This window comes from Anthonomus grandis, chromosome 14 (genome assembly GCF_022605725.1).
Source record: "Anthonomus grandis grandis chromosome 14, icAntGran1.3, whole genome shotgun sequence".
Classification (NCBI taxonomy): Eukaryota; Metazoa; Arthropoda; class Insecta; order Coleoptera; family Curculionidae; genus Anthonomus; species Anthonomus grandis.
Genome location: NC_065559.1, coordinates 21,743,410 through 21,764,681, shown reverse-complemented (window position 1 = coordinate 21,764,681; position 21,272 = coordinate 21,743,410). Strand labels below are relative to the sequence as shown.

Sequence of the window (21,272 nt, the reverse complement as noted above, 5' to 3'; positions counted from 1 at the left end):
AAATGAAAAGGGTTGATAGGAATTGGGCACTTACCGTTTGGTACTTTTCGGTCTTCTTCCTATCGGGTGAACACTCTGCTGCTTGCTTGCCAACCACAGCTGTCAGGAGTTCGTCTCGGTGCTGAAGAGTTGAAACTCACGTTCTGAAGCAATAATCGTCTCGATGACGTGAATTTTTATTGCCAAAACTGCCCCGATCCTACCGACTGCGCCAGTTAAATAAGTTTCCAACACGAGGGTGTTTTAAAAAACTTTTATTATGACAGGGTGTGACCGACTTACAAGACATACGAGCAAAGAGTTGTTTAACAATAGGTTACATGAGAATATATAAGCTTAAAGTGATTACAAAGCATAATAAATTGAATATAAAGCATAAGATAAATAATTAATTAATAAGCATATTTAAATATACAGGTCGTCAAAATTATACATATAACTTACTTACAAAATAGACAAGTTACAAATAAAACAGATATTATGTACATAAATATACAGGGTGTCTCGGAAAATGTGGCAAATCTCTCGAATTCAGGTAAAAGAAAACCAAAAAAAAAAATTGAACTTTCTTATAAAAAAAATTCCCATAGGCCCTCCCTACGAAGATGGGGCCCCTTGAAATCGGTTTTTTAATTATTAATTTAAATTTGTAATATTTTTTAAGAGTTTTTCTCATGCCTTTTCTTTTCCTATTTCACTTTAATTTTTTACAAATATGTTAGATTATAATAGCGTCATTACAATTAAAATGAAAAAAAAACGTTCACTAAATCAAAGCCTCCATGGCAGAGGTAGGGACTTTCTTATTTTTTTACTTTCTGCCACTTTTTTATTTTTTATGTTTAATTTTTTAGGAATTTTTTTTTAAAAATATTAAATAAATTTTTTAAAAAGATATTTTTATAATATTTAACAATCTGTCTCGAAATGTAAAATAAACCTTTCTTTTTAATATTAAATAAATATTTTTGTGCTATCAGGGATAGTAAAAGCATTTGCTTGTCTTTATTTACGTGACCCAATGGCTTTCCTTCGCAACTTAGTGATATTTTTAATTTTAAAAATTTTTGAAGCAGTTTTTGGGACTTTCCTTAAATCTACACCTTTAATTATCCTATTTAATTATTTAGAATAATTGAATAATTTAAATTTTATCAAATACTTAAAAATTTTATTTTTAAATTCTTCATCATATAAACAGTCAGTCAGACAGATCCTACTATTTAAAGTTTTCAATGTGTAAGGTACTTGTTTTTTTCTATGAAAATCTCTATTGAAAATATATTTTATTAAAGCTATAGCATTTTTTATTTTATCCAAAAATTCAGAATTAACATACTTTAAATGTTTCTGTCCTTTAATATACTCTTCTGCTTTTAAAAAAATTTCGCTTTCTTTGTCATCAGAGTTATGTTTTAGGAAAATTGATTTACATATGCATTTCATTTTTGCACTGCCTATTTTTTTCACCAAATACCCAGAAACATATCTAAGTGCCTGTACCTCAATGGGGCGTATGTTGTTCGATGGCAACTTATCTCGTACGCTACAAAATTCGGTTCGGGCCTCATCCTTTTGATCAGCTTCGTCCTCTGGCAGACCCTAATATAAAGAAAAAAAAGTAAATTATTACGATTTATGTAAAATTAATTATGTAAATTTCTATAGTAACTCCTTTTTCATATTAGATTTATGGACAAATATTTTATTGGTATTTTTTATGACATATATTTTTTACTCATCTGCGAAACTAGTCTTTTAAATCATATTAGTGCAATTTTAAAATTGTTTTTTGACATTGGAATCTTAATCAGCATCATCACAAACCCCCTGTATGCAAATTTTGAGCTCTCTAATGTACACGGTGTTTTAATGAAATTTCCATAAATTTAATAAAAAGTTGTTGATTTGATCCATATATCGGACCACCCTGTATAAGGTATTGATATTTTTGAACTTAAAATTATTATATTGTTACAGGGTGATTCGATATAGGGGTCTAATTATCGATTTTTATAAAAATTTATGAAAATTTTATTAAAACACCCCTGTATAGTAAAGAGCTAAAAATTCGTATAGGGGGGTTTCAGTGATTCTGATTAAGATTCCATTGCCACAAAAATTCTAAAAGTTGCCCTAATTTTTAGAATTTTTAAAATTTGACCCCCCCTAATTACCCAAAAGTATGACCCTGAAACAAGGTTTGCTTATTATATGTACGAAAAGAAATTCGTCGCGACATATCAACCAAAAAAATAAATAAATGAAAATCGGTTAAAAAACAAAAATTTTACAGGGGTGGGGATACTTTAGGGTGAACACACTGTAGATAGGTAATAAAATATTCATGACAATCAATATTTTTATATATTTATTGTGAAAGAAAAATAAAAAGTACATAATTGAGAATTACAATAAATTTCATTTCATTTTGCTATAATTATTATACCTTTAAAAATAATATGATACTGTAGGTATTATAATATAAGAAAATTATTATAATAAAAGAAAATTAATTCATAAAAGAAATTGATCCTAAGAATTTAAGAGGCACCTATCTAATTTACCCAAATTTTTGTTTGTACCTGATTATTTATAACTGAAATAAGAGAATTCCCAGTAACCCAGGCCATCTATAATCCTTATAGGATTATAGGAATAATTATGAAATAATTTGCATTCAAGGTACCTAGGAAATTATTGGATTCTTTTTCTACTTTTAGACTGAAATTTGGTGATAAATTTCTATTACCTACATATAAATATATAAAATGCACTCACAGATAAAAATATTGCATTTTTTGTTTTGAGTTTTTTTTTGAAGATAGGTATATTTTTTCCATTTCAAAATTATTTGTTCCATTTTTTTATTTCTAATAAATTGTAATTATACGTAAAACGTTTTAGCATAACAATAAAAAACACAACATTTCAAAGATAAATACAAAATAGTGAAATAGTGATTGTGATGAAAATAGTGAATAGCAATATTTTTGTCTGTGAGTGTATATACTATCTTCTAGCATCTAGAAAAAAAATATTGAAATAATGGTTTTTTTTAAATATTATATGTATTATATGTTAAACTGTAATAAAATAAAAAAAGGAAATTAAATAAGTAGGTTCTGGTTTAATGGCTGAAGAAATTTTTTCATAATTTTTATGTACTTATGAATTTATGTATGTATGAGAAGATTTGGATTTTTGCATTCGAGCTGGGGGCATAGAGTCAACATTTTGGGTCATAAATTGTCTTTATTACCGAAATTCTTTTTGCCATTGTATCTTAGAAACGAAGCACCCAAAATCACCCCTTTGAAATTTTGCCCCATGTTTAACAAACACCCTGTATTTTATATAGGCGAATTCATAAATGTTAAAATATATTAATCAATAAATTTATGGAATGGATATTATATAAGAATAATAAATATGGAAAAAGGAAAAACATTCTACTTACATTTAAATCTCCAATTGCAGTGGCAAATAACAGTACTATAAGTCTTATAAAGTTCTTGAGAAACACTGAGCAAAATTGTCACTAGATAAACTAAACAAACACAAAATGAGGCACAAAAGTAGCGGCGAACTCGAACGTAGCGTAGCAAAATAAACAAAATGTATGTGAATCACAACCATAGAACCATATCGATCGGAGTTTTATATTCGTCATCAGGTAGTAAAGATACGCAAGGGTTGCCTGACTTCTACCTTCATACTACCGCCATCTAGGTAGATTGAAGAAAGCTTTATATGAATTCATTTTGGTAATCCGAGATCGCAGGGTATGCTAAATTCCCAAATATGAGCTATACGACGCGACGGTTCCACTGTCGCATTTCTCCCACTACACTGCAGGCACGATCTACGGCGCAACGAAAAATGAATTTTCTAATGGGCCACCCTGTATAACAATATACCGTTTCTTATTTACTTTTTCTAATCTAAGTAAAAACATCTAAATTAATGAAAATTTAATAAATCACAAATCTTCTAATCATTAAATGAGCATAATCATCACCTGAGAACAAAATGATCAATCAAAAGTGTTTCTGAATCGATGGAATGGAACTGAACAATCTAAACTTCTAAACTGTTATTCGCGAATAGCAGAATAGTACAGATGTAACAAGTGAATCCCCCGTTACATATGTGACAGTAGTAATGGGACTATACTCAGATACAAAAATCGAGTAGTATTCAATTCCGTAAAGTGTTCAATTTCGCCCATCACTACTTGATAATAATTATATGTGTATTAAATGAAAACATCGATATCCTTCAATGTGTCAAACCAAACCATTTCCAATAATTTTAATTGGTCATTTTTGTTTGAAGAAATAATAAACATCGATGTATATGATCAAAATATAGATCCTTTGACATCGATGTCAAGATATCGACCATCGATAGGAAAACATCGATGTATCAAAAACATCAATTAACATCGCCCAACACTACTACAATTTTGTTAGCTGTTCATTCGCATCTTATCACTCAGTAAGCATGATACGTTCTGGTTAGTGTGTAAGTTTTTTAAAATAAGAAGACATTTATAGAACGATGGTCTTTACTTTTCGTCTATGTTCATTCTAGTAGAGTCGTCCTTTAACGAGTAAGTAACTTTTAATTTTGTTTAGCTTTGTAATTTTTACACCACCACACTCTGTAAAGAAATAAGCTAGAATTTTAATTTTAATGATGTTTAATGATTTTAACGATTTTAAACGGTTAACGTTTTTTGGTAGAGTAATAATAGCTCTGATGATGGCCTACGGCCGAAAGCGCTAGGCTGATATTCATTTATTTCTTATGCTGACTGCGTGTTGATGTTCTATTTGACTTCCCTGATAGCGCGTCCAACTGACGAAATTCAATTTAAAAATCTAGATCGATGTAACTTTACCAATGCTTCCTAAAGAAATCACAACTGTACGATCTACTACTACTACTACTCAATCTCAACAATCAAAAGATTCTGGACCGACGAAAATAAACATTCCGAAACCTGCCGATGCTTTAAACGAATATGACGGCGATTATGATTATGATGCCTATGACGAAGAGGGTGGAGATGATATTGAAAGCGCTACTATTGTTCCCAATATAGTAAATAAAGTTTTTCGACCTATCACAGAACCTAACGTTCCAACGACTGAAACCATTACTAAATTTGAGGATGATTTTGAAGGTAAGATAATTTCCTTATTAAACAATTCTTTAAAATTTATAAATAATTTTAGTTGAGCCTGAACTAGAAACCACTTCGATAAAAACATCTTCAACAAGCAGCACCACTGTATCAACAACATCGACAACGTCTACAACAACAACAACAACAGAAGCAACGACTCAACAGTTTGATTTTGCTGAAGATACGGAACAACCTGCCGCCACAATAATTAGTGAAATTATTCCCGAAGTACCAACTGAACAAAGTGTTAGTGCGACTACTTTTGTTAGCGGTACATCTGATTTACTAACTAGTACTGCAACCACCACGACAACCACAACGGAAGCATCATCTACTGTCGCAGAAGAAACTGAACCAGAAATAGTGCCTACTATATCTGAATTATCTACTACTATTACTACTACTACTACTAGCACTACCACTACTGAGAGTCCTACTACAGAACCGGAAATATCCTTATCAACGAGGAACTTTGCAAGCACTACAACAGAAGAAACAATTGTGACAGATGTAATTGAACCAGTAAACCGATTTATTCCAGAAGAGCCCAAAAATACCAGACCGTATATCGAAAATCGGTTACAGTACCAGTCTGTTACTGCTGGAAAAGTATTTAGATATGTAATTCCTAAAAATACCTTTAAGGATGCAGAGGATGGTTATAATTTAACCTTGCAAGTACTAGATAATGATGAACAACCTATATCTAAAAGCTCTTGGTTACAATTCAATCCATTGAGAAGAGAATTATATGGACTGTAAGTTTTTTTCAATTTGTTTTAAACAAATCTTATTAGGTGAATGTCCCTTTTTAGACCTTTAGCCAACGACGTATCAAACTGGATGTACATCATTAGAGCCTCGGACAAAGAAGGAGAATTTAAACAAGACCAACTTACCATCCAAGTACAACAGCACCGATTAGAAAGGGTGGTAAATCATGAGTTCATCTTAAAACTAAGAATCGAAAAGCCTCAAGAATACCCTCACTATATTGACTGGTCTTTAAGGGTATTAAGAGCTCTTGGGCGGGTTTATGGTACGAATATGTCGGAAATCACCGTTCGGCATATTAATCACACGAGTGACCCAGTGGTGTTCGTTTGGTCCAATGATTCGTTACCTACCACTTACTGTCCTAGATCTGAAATTGAAGAGCTTTATAAAGTAAGTACTTGATTTATTTGCTCAATTCAATTTAAAGATTTTGTTTATTTTAGGCTCTAACAGCGAATGACCGAGGAGATCCTTCAAGAGAGATGAGTCTCATCTTATCTCCAGATATAAGGATTAAAAAAATAGCAAATCGAGATTTGACGACCTGCGAGCAGCAGCCAACTGTGCCTGTGACGCCAAGTCAAAATTTCTCACCAATATTGAGAAATCCTGTTGACAAAATTAATGCTGTAGTTGGCGAATTGCTTATTTTTAAAGTTAAAGACGTAAGTTTAATTTTTCCATAAGATATATCGCCTATATCAAATTAAATCGAATCAAATTTCTTTATTTGCCCAATATATACATATACAAATTATACACAATCAATTTTACAACTATATACTATATAACCAGAGGACAAAAAGGACTACAACGTCCTTACCATAGTGGCCGAATATACACAAATCATGTGCATTTGTGTGCGGTACCCCTGTATCACCTAAACTATACATAAATAAGTCAATAAGATTTTTAATGGAACAGCAAATGGCAAAAAAAAGGGCGAAAGGCGTGCGCGAGACAAAACAAGGGAAGCTAACACTAAATAGGTTAATTTTACAGGTTATCCTATCTTATTTTAGCGGAAAAATCTAACAACAGCACAGCATGCCTGGTTTGGAAGAAATGTAGGTTATTTTTGCTCATTAATAAGAAATTGCTTAGCGTATTTTAGGAATCTTTTATAAGTAAATTACTTTACTTCATCTGATAAATCATTCCACAATTTAATCTCCATGTATGTAAAAGATTTCTAAAAAGCTGCAGTGCGATGTTGAGGTACCCTATATTTATTAACAAATCTTGTATGATGCTGGTGTAAAAAATGGATTACATAATGCTGCAAGGTTGTCCAGTTTTTAAGATTCTATGTAAAAAAAGTATAAACATGAAGTTTTCTACGGTAACTCATATTAATGATATTTTTGTTATTTATAGAAGGTGTAATATGTTCTCTAAATGGAATATTGTAAGAGAAACGCATACAGCTGTTTTGTATTTTTGTATTTGGTGCTGTGTGTTATGTTGGTCAAAGATGAACCATAAACCACATCACCGTAGTCGAATAGCGATAATATTAAACTGTGACATAATTGATACTTTATTTTGGATGGTAGCGATTTTTTGAAATAATTAAGTTTTTTCAATTTTATATAAACAATTTTTATTTTACTATGAATATGTGCTTGAAATGTTAGCGAATCATCAAGAAGTATACCCAAATGTTTCACCTCTGAAACTGAGGCCAAATGCATATTATCTATTTGTGGAACAAACAATTGCCTAATTCTTTCAATCTGATATTTAGCATTTAAAAATAGCGTACAGGATTTAGAGGAGTTTAGTTTTAAATTATGATCATCAGAGAATTTTTTTAAATTATTCAAATCCGTGTTAAATTTGTCAATATTTTCATTTACATAATCTAAAGAAAATGAAGTGTGTATTTGAGAATCATCAGCATATTGTTGAATTTTCGAGTTATCAATAGAATTACTCATATCTGGAATATATATGGAAAACAACAGAGGGCCCAAAAGGATCTATCTATTAAATATTGTTCGAAAAATTTTACAGAATTATCAGAAAGTCCATAGTAATGAAGCTTGGCTAATAGCATATTGTGGCTAATCGTATCGAATGCTTTGCTTAAATCAGTATCAGTTTTTTTAAATACTTTTTATAAATTGCATTATTTTTAAGCAAAACATGATGTGTCTAATATTGTCATGTTTCTTCTTTCATAATCCGTAGTGTCTTGTTTAGTAGTAGTAGTAAGGGTGGGGGAGCTAGAGCTCGGCAAGTAGGCCTAAACAGTCCCTTTTCGCCAACCCCAGAATCACCCACCCCTACGCCTCCACTCCCAATGCGCGGTCTTCACTGAGTCGGCCCGTCCTTTTAATAAAGGTTTGCATATTGTCCCAGTCCAGATCTTTAAGATCTCCCGTCGGAGTGTCGTTGCCCCCTAGCAGTCATCATACGAACTTGTAAATAATTTCCAACAATTTCTCTTTGCCGCTTTTATGACAAATATTTTGTGCCCTACGCTGTGCGATCACTAGTTACTCAGATATGGCCGGCGACCTCTCTTAGTTGTACACCGGCTCCGGCCGAATTGGTGCTTTTTATCCATGATCCATCTGTGTACCAGGCCTGGAAACCATTTGGCTCTTTAATTTGGTTCTCCGACCATTCTTCCCTTGTCGGGATTTCGGCTTGAAACCCCTTCTTTAACCTTAGTTTGCCACTTTCTGTAGTGCATCTGGATGTCAGAATTCTTACACATCCTGAGGGCAATCGTCATATGGCCTTGTCCTAAGTGAACATTGCGCCACTCTCCGTTATCCTTCATCCTCTTATGGCAGCACGCCGCCATGGCCTCCCTCTCAATCCAGACTGGGAAGTCCGGTAGCCCAAGAAGAATATTTAGTGGTGCCGCAGGTGTTGTTCTCATGGCTGCAGTAATTCCCAAGCAGACCAGTCTTGGCAGTCTGGTCAGTTTTTGAGCATTGATGACCTTCAATACGGCTCGCCGCCATACTACGGATCCGTATGAGATCCTCGGTCGTATGACTGCAGTATAAACGTGGGGTTTTAGACCCCATCTTGTACCTATTGTTCGACTTAATTGCCATATTGGGGCTATTGCATTATTTACTGCCTGCTCTATGTGAGTTTTAAACGTCAGCTTGCTGTCTAAAGTAATTCCAAAGTATTTGACCTGCTGTCTCAAAGTTAGGCGAGTCTGATACATAATGCAAAGTTTAAAGCCTGTCAAATTCCACCTCTTCTTTTCCACCTACGGTCTTTTCTGGATTGACCGACAGCCCTGTCTCCTGACACCGCTGTTCCACCATCCTGCACGCGACTTGCATTCACTCACAGAATTTATTCCCGAATTTACCTGTGATCATTACTAGTCCATTGTCAGTGTATGCTTGGCTATGCATAGAATCCTTCAAGTTCTAGCTTCCTAAGGAGACTGTCCATCACCAGGCACCAAAGGTGTGGCGAAAGGCAACTGCCTTGCGGGCAGCCGCCCTTCACTCTAGTCTCGACACGACAGTCTCTTAGTGTAGCACTGATCTTCCGGTCTTCCAGCGCCGCGCCGTTTTGACCCACCTGACCAGATGAGCCTGGCCAGTAGAGCTTGGCAGATCTGTTTTTGCCTTATCAAATGCTCCTTCCACATTAAAGAAAAGAGCAGTGTCTTGTTTAAATATTGGTTAACCTTCTTCAGTTTTAATGTTTTGCTCTATACTTAATATATATTTATTTAATGTATGAATATTAGGTGATATGAATGGGTGATTGGAAAAAAGCTCATTGTGTAGTTTGACAATATACATTTAATGCCAAAGTACTAATGGTCCACGCCTATTAGGTTGGTAGTTATTGATAGTTGAAAATACAAAAATCATACCCTTTTTGCACTCAAAATCGAAAACGTGAGTAAAACAAAATAAAAAAGGGCCCTTATTAATAACTAATTTTTATTTAAGGAATAAGCATCACAGAAACCTAAAATTGTTGATGTTTATATGCTTTTCAGTCTTCTTCTTCTTCTGAGTCACTGTTTTCATCATCATAAACCCCTATAGTCGTCTTCTGGTATGTAATGTTTTATTTTGGAAACATCTTCAAGCTTCTTTGTTGATGATCACTAAATCATCAACAGACCCACCAAGACACTGAAAAAATTTAAAAAATTAAAAAAAAGGCATTAATTAAATATTAGATACTTCAAAAACCAAAGATTTCGATTACTTTCAGAGATTTCTTTAGGTCTGATGCTTAACTCTTTAAGCGAAACATGTAACCGTTTTTGATAGTTACATTTATTATATGACTTCGGGACCGAGACTTTGTGTTTTTTCGCTTATTTAAAATCATATTGGAGTCTCTTTGAGCGAAATGGACGAATTCTTTCAATTTGAAAATGCTAATCAAGCCAAACTCGTCCGCCTTTACAGAACAAACTTGATTGCAAGAAAAAGTTTAAAAAAGTAGTCCATTTTTCTCAAAGAGACCTCTTGATAATAAAAATTCAGAGAATAGAGGGACACAAAGTCAATGGTCTCAAAAGATGTTTATTTTAAAAAATGATTACACGTGTTTCGCCCTAAGGCATCGTCAGATCTAAAAGAAAACAGAAAGCAACCCTAGTACAAAAACAACAATGCATAGACACAAATATATAGTGTCTATATATAGCTTTACCGGTAAGTCAAATCTCAAGTGCGCTTAATAACTGAAAAGTTTCTGTCATAATTCAAAAAACAAAAGTATGTCCTCGGATTGGGAAATAATGGTGAATCTCTTGAAATTATTCATGATTAGTGCAGTAAACAACCTAGTTCAAGTATTATTATGGTTTTGTCCTGCCAGAATTAAAGCGTTGTATGCAATAAGGTTGATGAGCTTCAACTTCTGCTTGCTAATTTTAATTTTCCTGACATGGTATATTAACAGAACATTGGCTTAAAACTAATGAATGCTTTGTATCAATGAGTATATACGACTGGCAGTTTATTGTAGACAAAACTTTCGGCATGGACGGACTGCTGTTCTAATTAGGCGACGTTTTCAAAACTTTTTCTGGACTGGTGGGGATTAGTGACCTTCCACACATATAAGGAGACGGAAAAGAAGAATGACTGCTGGTATAAATTTCGATAGCTCACATTTATTACAACCCGAACTAACTACTTCTTACAACAGTTACTTAAACGACAAAGATGTAATAAAATGATTAAGTGTAAATATAAATGTCAAATTAACCCGACAATCTAAAACACCCCGGAATGGCTTGAAGTCTTTACCGAGTTATGAATTACGAGTATGCAAATGTCTTGCACGGCCGGTTAAATTAGACCGACGTCTCTGACTATTGAAAACCGAGTGAGTTAATCCTAATAAGGTCACACACAAGACGCCAGCCGCGTAAAAAGTCACATTACAACAGAGGTGCGCTTCGATCGCCGTTGTTATGTCTGGCGTCCAAAGACTAGGGGAATATGGTGCAAATTTAAAGCCCTTTGGAGATTTGTAGTGTTGAATAGTTTTGGTCTTGACCATGCACTGTCGATAAGTTTGATGATACCTTAATTGAGCGGGTTTTTCAGTGTTCGGTGTGTTTTTGTAAATTGTTTAATATGTACTTTATTTGTATATACCCGCCCTCTGGGGATATCAGTGTGTTTCTTGACAGGTTAGATTGCCTTCTATCCCAACTCCCTATTCACTCGCGTGTTATCTTAGCTAGAGATTTTAATATTAATTATTCAGAGGTTTCCTCACCGCAAACAATTTTTGTTGATGGGTTCTTTAAGTTATATGTACTCAGCATGCATGTTAATGCACCCACTCGTATTTCGTCCTCTTCATCAACCGCTATTAGTAATTTCTGCAGTAATTTGGAAGTTGTTACCTGTTCAGTGCACTCAGTGGGTATATCGGATCATGAAGGTGTGTATGTCCAATTCCCTGGTGATTTTTTAAAAAAATTGATTATTTTAAAAACAAATCTGGACGCTGCGCCACCTTGGGAGAGTATTTAGTGGGAACAATATGAATTTTTTTTCTCAATCCATTTCGTCGAATTTTTCGAATACAATTCAAGCTACTCCACAACCATTTTCTTCCATTAATTATACATTATAGTGATAAAATAAATGCATGCTTTCCGTTGGTTAGACTTAAATCCAAGAGACGAAAACCATGGATCACCGCGGGATTAAAACATCTGTCCAAAATTTGCGATTCTTAGCAAGACTTCGCAAATCTATTGACAATCAATTCATCAGGTCTTATTTTTCGGGTTTTCAGAAATTTTGTAAGCTTCTGATAAAAGTCAGAAAGGAACTGTATTACAATGAGCGCTTAGATTCGGCCAGTATCAGACAGAAGGAAAGTTGGTCAATCATTAACGAATGCAGGCAGTCTTCTCGTCGGCGGTTGGTTGAACTAGACTTGGGACCTGATGATTTCAATGACTATTTTTTTAATATTGCTGAGAAATTACTGGAAGCAGTTCCCAGTGACGGTTGATCACGATCCAATGCAGTATCTTAATCGGATTGCTATCAACCAATCATTCTTCTTCCACCCTGTAGATGCCACCGAGGTCCTTGAAACAATTCAGTGCTTGAAGAATCACAGGTCTTCGGGTTCCGATGGTATCTTTTCACGTCTGCTGTCACTTCTGCCTGTGAGCGCTTTAAGTGCTTTGGTTTGGACAATCAATCAGTCATTGCTTCAGGGCGAGCACCCATCCTGTTTAAAGGAAGCTATGATTATCCCTCTTCATAAAGGTGGTAGCTTGGACCAACCATCTAACTTCCGTCTCACATCAATTTTGTTTACCCTCTCCAAGGTTCTTGAGCGGCTTGCAAAAAAGAGAATTATCTCTTTTTTGATCAAATACAATGTGCTGTCCTAAGTTTAAGGACACATGCCATTTTTAGATTCTTGGAAAGTGTGTATCTATCTATGAACTCCAAGGAGGCTGCAGCAGCAGTGTCCTGTGATCTGTCCAAGGCTTTCGATTGTGTGGATCATGGAAAGCTGCAGTCAAAGCTTAATTTTCACGGATTTAGGAGAGTGACTTTGAGGTGGTTGAAGTCGTACCTACCTGGTCGCAGCCAGAGGATGGTTGCATCTGGATTTTCTTCAGGGATAGTACACATTAAATATGGTGTACCTTAAGGGTCAGTGTTAGGACCTATTTTATTTCTATTATACGTTAATGACTTAAGCTCTCTACCACTGGATGGTTCAGTTTGCCGATGATACCACAATTCTTTGGCATAACAAAGATCAAAAAGTAGTGAGATCTCTCATAGTAGAGAACCTTTACAAAATTAAAGAGTGGTGCATCTGCAATCAGCTTGTATTCATTGTTGATAAGACTTTTATTCTAGCCTTTAAGTGTAATGTGGAGGGGTTTTTGTTTGATGAGCAGAGCGCACTATATGGTGAAGATTATTGTCGATTTATGGGCCTCTTCATTGATGGGAGTTTAAGGTTTGATAACCATGTTTTGGGCCTCCCTGCTAAACTTTCTTCTGGTTGCTTTGCAATCAGGGTTGCCAGGCATGAGTTGGGGAATTGTTTGCTCGTTCAGTTTATTTCGCCTTGATAGACTCTCATATCCGGTATGGGTGGCCATTTTGGGGTTTGTTCTTTAAGAGTCTCTTGTAAACCTCTTCTTGTAGCTGAAAGAATTTTAACAGTTCTCTCACTCTTTATATTGGAAACTACTAAACTCATACATAAGTCCGTTAGTCCACCATCCTGCACCAGTCATAATACTCGTCAAGTAAATAACTTATCTCTTCCAATTTCTACCTCCTCACTTACGAGAAACTCTCTTATATTCATTAATCGTAAAATATTTAATCATGTTCCTTTTTCGATTAGGACTGTTATAGACCTTAAAATGTTTAGGGGGGAACTAAAGAAATTAATCTTACCAAAAGCTTACTACAGCATTGAAGAGTATTTTAACGACTCATTTTAATATTTAAAATTATTTGTGTATCTGTTGATCAGATTTTTTTTAATTCTTGTTTTATATTAGTTCTTGTCTTTCCTTTTTCTTCTTTTTTTAGTTTTTCTTTGATGATATGAAATATGCTCCTATGTACAATCAAAATGGATTCTGTATCCTGTTTTAAGTTTAACCAAATAACTACTACTATACTTACGTTTTAGTTCCACTAGCCATCTCACTTAAAAATACAGTGAAAGTCGCTTATAGCGACGGTGAAGGGACCACAAAAATTACGTCGCTATATCCGACCTTCGTTATATACGACCTGTTTTTTTTTCTAGCAAATTAATAAAAGATAGACTTTACGATAGCCAGAAGAAATAAAATTCGCTATCCAATTTGTTTAAAACAATTTATTAACCACTAATTTACAAATTCACAACATTTAACAGATACATATGTATGTATGTAGTTCCTACACCTTCTCCAGTTTTAAGATTTGAAATAATCTGTGATTTTATTCTGTTTCTTTGTTCGAGTATCATAATAGATGAATTCAATTTTTTAAATATTGATAACATGGTTTACCAATATTTCGTCCGATGAATAGTTATACAAAACAAACTTTTTAATAGTATTAGTGGCTTGAAGAGCTTCTGCTGCAGATGGAGGTTGAAATTCTTCCCCTTCTGAACCCTCATCTTCGCTTTCCTCTTTGTCCTGAGAGAAGGATAAGATGTCGTCTATAATTTGTTCTTCACTTAGATTGTCGCATACTTCCAAACTATTTTCTGCATGTAAGAACTGAGTCCATTGATCATCTGACAATGCAGCAGACTTTTTTATTACAGCCAGCGGAACCTCATCTTCTTTTTCAAAATTAACATTTATTAATTTAGCCAGTGGAATATCATCTTCTTCATCAAAGCTACCATTTCTAACATCCTCACTTTCTACGAAGCCTCCATGTCTAAAACAGTTGGCAATTGTTTTTGATGAAACTCTCCCATGCTTTAGCGATCATTGATACTGCATCTAAAAGGTTAAAACAACACTCTTTGCCTTGTTCAGCATTTTCTATGATTTTCATTAAGTGAAACTTTTTAAAATGCACTTTTATTAAAAGAATAATCCCTTGGTCGATTGGCTGCAGAACAGAGGTAGTGTTTGCTGGCAAAAACTCGAGTTTTATGTTTTTTAAATTATCAACTTTCGGATTGTTACACGCTACCAATCTGCCTATTTAGCTAACCAATTACCTATTGATTTACTTATTTGATTACTAAGCAAACCAATACTATAAATATATATATTGTCTTGCCATTAAGAACTAATTACATTACTATTAAGTTACTGTTCATGTTAAGCTAGATTTTAAGTTGCAATTTCCGCTCTCGAATAAATAATTTTTAAAAAAAGTTATTTTTGTGTTGACAACATTTAACTGGCGCAGTCGGAAGTTTCGTGTTACGGTCGGACAAAAATCGCCAAAACCGGTCTGTTTTGATAGTTCAAGCACAAAGAACCTACTCTTGGAAGCAGCCTTCAGAACACACATCGTCAGGAAGTTGCACCCACCAAGGAAGTCAACAACACCGAGAGCATTTTCCTGGGAATACTAGCATCGATTCCTTTAGGACCACTAGGCTTAAGGCAAGAAAGAAACTTGGTAATCTTCCAGCTCGCAGGCGCAGAACTAGCAACCCCTAACTTCCATAAAATTAATCAAAATCCAGGACTCCTTCCCCTAAAAATTGGTAATGCTCAAAACATAGCTGACTATTGGTCCTTTGTTGAAATATTAGACGTAAGTGACATCATTAAAGAATTTAAGTCCCTTAAAAACCATTATTTCCAATTACAATCTTCCATAAAAAACATATCCACTAATTATAATCATTTTCTAAACTCTTTTAATTTGATCGCGTCTCTAAAAAACAAAATCAATATACAGATAACACAAATCAACCCTTTCTATTCATTTTCACGTACCAAGAGAGGTCTCATTAACGGTTTAGGATCTATAGTCAAATCCTTGACTGGAAACTTAGATCAAAACGATGCTGAAAGATATGACAACGCTATTAATATTATAACAAATAATAAGAATAAAGTTAAAACACTTCTCAAAGAGCAAATTACTATCATAGAAAAATCATCAATAAATTTTATAAATTTTAGCAAGAATTTAACATACAACCAACAAATTTTAGAAAAACACATTAGGCAGATAGACACGATTATTAAACAAATTCAAAACAATAACACCATTTCTTATGGTTACTTTACAAGCCAAATAATTTTATCTCAAGTAATCAATGCTTTTCAAAACATCTACGATATTCTAGAAAATGTCGGTATAGCCATCACATTTTTAAAATTAAATATATTTCATCCTTCCATAGTAAACCCTAATGACCTTTTAAATGAAATCATGTCTATAACACCACACTTAACATACAATAAACTTCCTTTCACTGCCACATTAGAAAATTTATTGCTTTTTGAAAAAAATATTGAAATTAAAAGTTACATAAAAGAAAACAAAATCACATTCATCATACAAGTACCTATAGTCGAAATAAAAAACTATGTATTGTATCGTCTATATCCCCTCCCAGTTCCCTTTAAAAATACCTTTCAAATCATCATTTCACCTAACAAATACCTCCTTTTAAATGAAGTTAGCTATATTGCATTTGACACAAAGTGCCAAGAGATAACGCCACAACACTTTATATGCAAAGAAAGCAGCCCTATGAGCATAGAAACTAATCCTCCATGTGAAGTAAACCTACTATCGTATGCAAAAAAACCATAAATTGCCAAATTGTCGAGACAAAAATCAATAACCTAAAAATCCAAAAGTTAGAAGAAGAAATGGATGCTGATAACACCTAACGAAACAATCGCAAACCAACAATGTGGAACTAACAAAGAAAACATACCTTTAAAAGGAACCTATGTATTAGAATTCCCGCCTAACTGTACCATCCAAATAGAAGATCACCTCCTTAGGAACTACCACCTGAAAGAACAAACAAAATTCCAGAACATTCAGCTGCCTAAACTCATCTTTGAAGCCAACCTGAATCCAAATTATATAAAAATCCCGCCCTTTAAAATGGATAAACTAAACCTTGAGGACATTGAAAATATACCCAGTATTATTGCCAAGAAAAGGAACAACTGAAGGAAGCCCTACTCTTCGACGGACCTCTTCATATACAGCCCATCAGCATTTGGACCCTATTAATATATATTATTATTCTCAGCTTCATTGGGTACCAAGTCTACGCGAAATACTTCAAGATGCTGCCCAAACTTCTAAAAGATGCTAACCACTCTCCTTCACCCGAAGCCACAACCAGTCAGCCTCAAATCGTCATCTAAGTTCCCCTGCATCCCCAGGCTCACCTCTACGAAGGGAGGAGTTACACGCTACCAATCTGCCTATTCAGCTAACCAATTACCTATTGATTTACTTATTTGATTACTAAGCAAACCAACACTATAAATATATATATTGCCTTGCCATTAAGAACTAATTACATTACTATTAAGTTACTGTTAATGTTAAGCTAGATTTTAAGTTGTAATTTCCGCTCTCGAATAAATAATTTTTAAAAAAAGTTATTTTCGTGTTGACAACATTTAACTAGCGGGACAGTTGTCTAGTAAAAGTAAAATTTTTTTCTTGGTCTTCACCAACTTTGAATCCCATTGATGAAGAATACTAACTGACAAATAAATCGGAAGTCATCCAGGCCTTTTTGTTGGACTTGTACACGACAGGTAATGTCTTGATATGTTTGAAACATGGTGTATTTCTCGACTTGCCGATCACAATAAGTTTAGGTTTATCCGATCTTGTCATATTGGTAGCAACTAAGACTGTAATTCGTTCTTTTGATAATTTTCCGTCGGTACAAGTTTCACCCTTGAATTTTAATGTGTTATCTGGGGTCAGTTTATAATAAAGTCCTGTCTCGTCGGCATTATATATTTCGTCATCCTTATATCCTTTTCGTATTTCAGGCCAGTTGTTAACCAGTTTTCACGTACTCCTTGAGGCACACTGGTAGCTTCGCCGCTTATTTTCCCAAACACTATTTTATGTCTTTGACGAAAACGCTTAATCCAATTTTCAGGACATTTAAAGTCCACTTTACCCATAATTCTTCCAAAATCATTTGCTTTTGCCTGTAATATTGGACCGCTTATGGGAGTTCCACGACTTCGCTGACTTTTGAACCACTTGAGTAAGGCTTGATCGATATCTGGGTGTTGAGATAACTTGAGTTTTTTCTTGCCTAATAAATTTTCGTTGAACGCTTCTTTAATTTTATCCTTGTTCTTCAAAATTGTGGATACACTTGAGTGAGATAAATCAAATTCAGTAGCTACAGTAGCATTACTTTTACCAGGTTCAAGTCTTGCGATAATAAGACCTTTTTCTTCAATTGAAAGAACTTTTCTATTCTTTGACACCGAAGCCATTGTACAATGTACAATCACAAAAACACAATCAAAGCACATACGAAGGTAAAACAACAATAAAAAGCAACATCAACCCTTTGTAGGAACTGTTAATCCACGCTGGCCTGGAATAAACTACGCACAATACGTTTACGTCTATCATGCAGATGTTCAGAAATAGGGTATTGCCCGAAAACAACTCCTGTATTTCACCGCGGCAAGTCGTTGCTCGATGGTTGTTGCAGTAACCGGTCTAAAAAATCCAAATTCAGCGAAATTAAGTCGTTAAAAGCGACTTCGTCACTATAACCGACGACGCTATAGCCGGACTTTTTTACCTATTGAAAATATAGAAATCCAACCAAGATACGGGCGTTTGGTCGTTATATGCGACATTTCGTTATAAGCGACGTCGTTATTGGCGACTTTCACTGTATAACCTTTCATTATATTTTTGGAACGCAGTATATATGCAGTATATATGCAGGACGATAAAAATTTAGACAAATACCACAGCTTCGAACTTCACATTTTAATTTATTGATTTTTCGACTTATAACTAATTTTCTGAGCTGCCAAATAACACTAAAGTTTCTTTATAAGTAATTAAATGACATTTAATAAAAAGAACTAGTTATTTCGTGATATAATATCAATAATTGTATATCCGAAGCGAGAGTGTATTATATTGCGACTTACTGCAAGATATTTATAGGCTCACATATTATAATAACTTTTTAGTAATTAAAAAAAAATCAATCATATATATAATTTTCAGGATACCTTTTATGATCCAGAAGACGTAGATCCATCAGCCTTAAACATTACTCTACTTACATCAGATCTCGGTCCGATTCCTTCGACTGACTGGCTCCAATTCGACAATAAAAATCGGGAATTTTACGGAATTCCGCGAAAGACTGGTATAACCGAATATTTCTTGCTATGCGTTGATACCGGGGGAATGAGTGCCAAAGATAGTTTAGAAGTAGTTGTTAATGCAGCACCTAAAAAACCTTATAACGTGGAATTTGGAATGACTATTGGGGTACCTTTTGAAACTTTTTCAAATAGTGCGAGTATGCAAAGAAAGTTCGTTGAAAAGCTCATGGTAAGTTTTATAGATAAAGATATGTTTCTTTTTGTTACTTATTTGTTTTTATAGGAAATATTTGACGAGCCCAACCAATACAACTTCCATTTCCTACCTTTTAAGCCAAAAAGGGAATCAAACTTCGAATCGACCGGAGTTTATTGGTTCAATAAGTCGCTACCTCTAGAATATTGTGCGAAAGATGAAATTAAACAATTAGAGCAATTATTGCATAGTGACTCGAGAAGCATATCAAGTAGAGTACATCGAATTATGGCTCCCGAATTTACCGTGTCTACAATCAAAGTGCATCATGTCGGTAAGTTCTCTAATATAACAAAATATAAATTCTTTTATATCGTCTTTCAGTAAAAAGATTGTTAGCTTTAAAAATGTTATCTTGTTTTATCTCATACTTTTAAATGCTCTAGAGTTTAAACAAATTTAACAAATATTGAAATATTTTATACCTACAGATATAACAAAAAGATTTTGATTTTAAGCCCGACATTGCAATTTTGTTCTCTCAGACCTATGTTATTCAGTCTTAAAAATGAACTATGCTAAAAATTATAATAATAGGCTGTGGCGGAATATGTCAGTGAAAAGGCAATACTATGAGTTACTAGAATGACCCCAGAGTGTACTAGACTTCAGAAGATTCTAAAGAACAAGGATACACCATAAACTCAATTCATAAATAAAACAATAGCTTTGCTCGCGGTGACAGTCCTGGACAAGTTCAGAATTACTTCGCATGCGCATTGTTGAAAAGAGCATTCGCAGTGACCAGTCTTTAACCAGTTCGAAATCCTGCCGTTCGCGGATGATGTGGAGATTTTTAATGACATGTATGTCGACTATTTACTCTTTTTGTATTTATTTTCTGATAAGTGGAGCTTATTTTATTTTATTTTTAAATTTAGAACTAATAATAGTTACTATTACAAATAATAATTGCTTGCCCTACTGTTTTTTTATTAGTTTTATGGGTGGTTTGTTACTTAAATAGCAATTCCTGTTTAATTAAATCGTTCTTGTTTTAGATTAGTTGTGCATGACAAAATTACCATGTCTGATTATTTGAGTTCCAGTGATGAGGACTTGGAGAACATCTTAGAAGTTACCGATGTTCCCAAAAATTTTGGATAATTTGATTATTCCAAAATCTGATGATAATCTGTATTTTTAACATTTTCGTATGAGCTCAGTACTGACGAATGAACTAGTAGACGATTTGCATCCCCATATTATAAAGGACAGAAAGGAGACTCCTTAACCTCCTTAATCCTTACTCTTTAAAAAAAAGTCCATCCTAAACGAAACAGTCGAAAAACAACCTATACTAACCCAAACAAATTTAGATGTTGACAGTCCGTGAGTCGTTCGCGGTTGAAATAAACTCCGAACCGGTTATGAATCACGCATGCGCATATCCTTAAAGGATGAAGAGTTCCTGACTGATCCGGGATGTGTTCATAACTGTCGTCGCGAACAAAGCTAATAAGTACACACTTACAGAAAGAGACATTCTGGTCGAATTGGATCCGGAAAACATGTTTGCTTTACAAATCTGCTGGCTTTAACCGTATCCTTCCAGCAATGATGCAATAACTACTAGAAGCTCTAATAAATAAGCTGACTTAAGAGATGATGGGGGTTAACCTAGCTTATGGCTACATTTCATTGAGGTGGCAGGCAGTTGGGTGGCGTTTATACTCAAGCCTGGAAAAATTAACTATTCGCAGGCAAAAAAAAATTACCAATTTACAAAAATAATATAATAATGTTTAAAT

At 34.2% G+C, this 21,272-nt stretch overlaps 1 protein-coding gene across 4 annotated transcripts in view; it reads left to right on the top strand.

Annotated features, from left to right (window-relative positions):
- The window catches only part of LOC126744358 (dystroglycan 1), a 252,399-nt gene that overhangs the window by 203,645 nt on the left and 27,482 nt on the right, over positions 1-21,272 (top strand). For all 4 annotated transcript variants that reach the window (XM_050451734.1, XM_050451736.1, XM_050451735.1 and 1 more), the window contains 6 exons: positions 4,891-5,191; positions 5,244-5,952; positions 6,010-6,361; positions 6,415-6,636; positions 19,162-19,494; positions 19,549-19,795. In XM_050451734.1, coding sequence (XP_050307691.1) covers positions 4,891-5,191; positions 5,244-5,952; positions 6,010-6,361; positions 6,415-6,636; positions 19,162-19,494; positions 19,549-19,795 — 2,164 coding nt within the window. The remainder of the gene's footprint in view (positions 1-4,890; positions 5,192-5,243; positions 5,953-6,009; positions 6,362-6,414; positions 6,637-19,161; positions 19,495-19,548; positions 19,796-21,272) is intronic.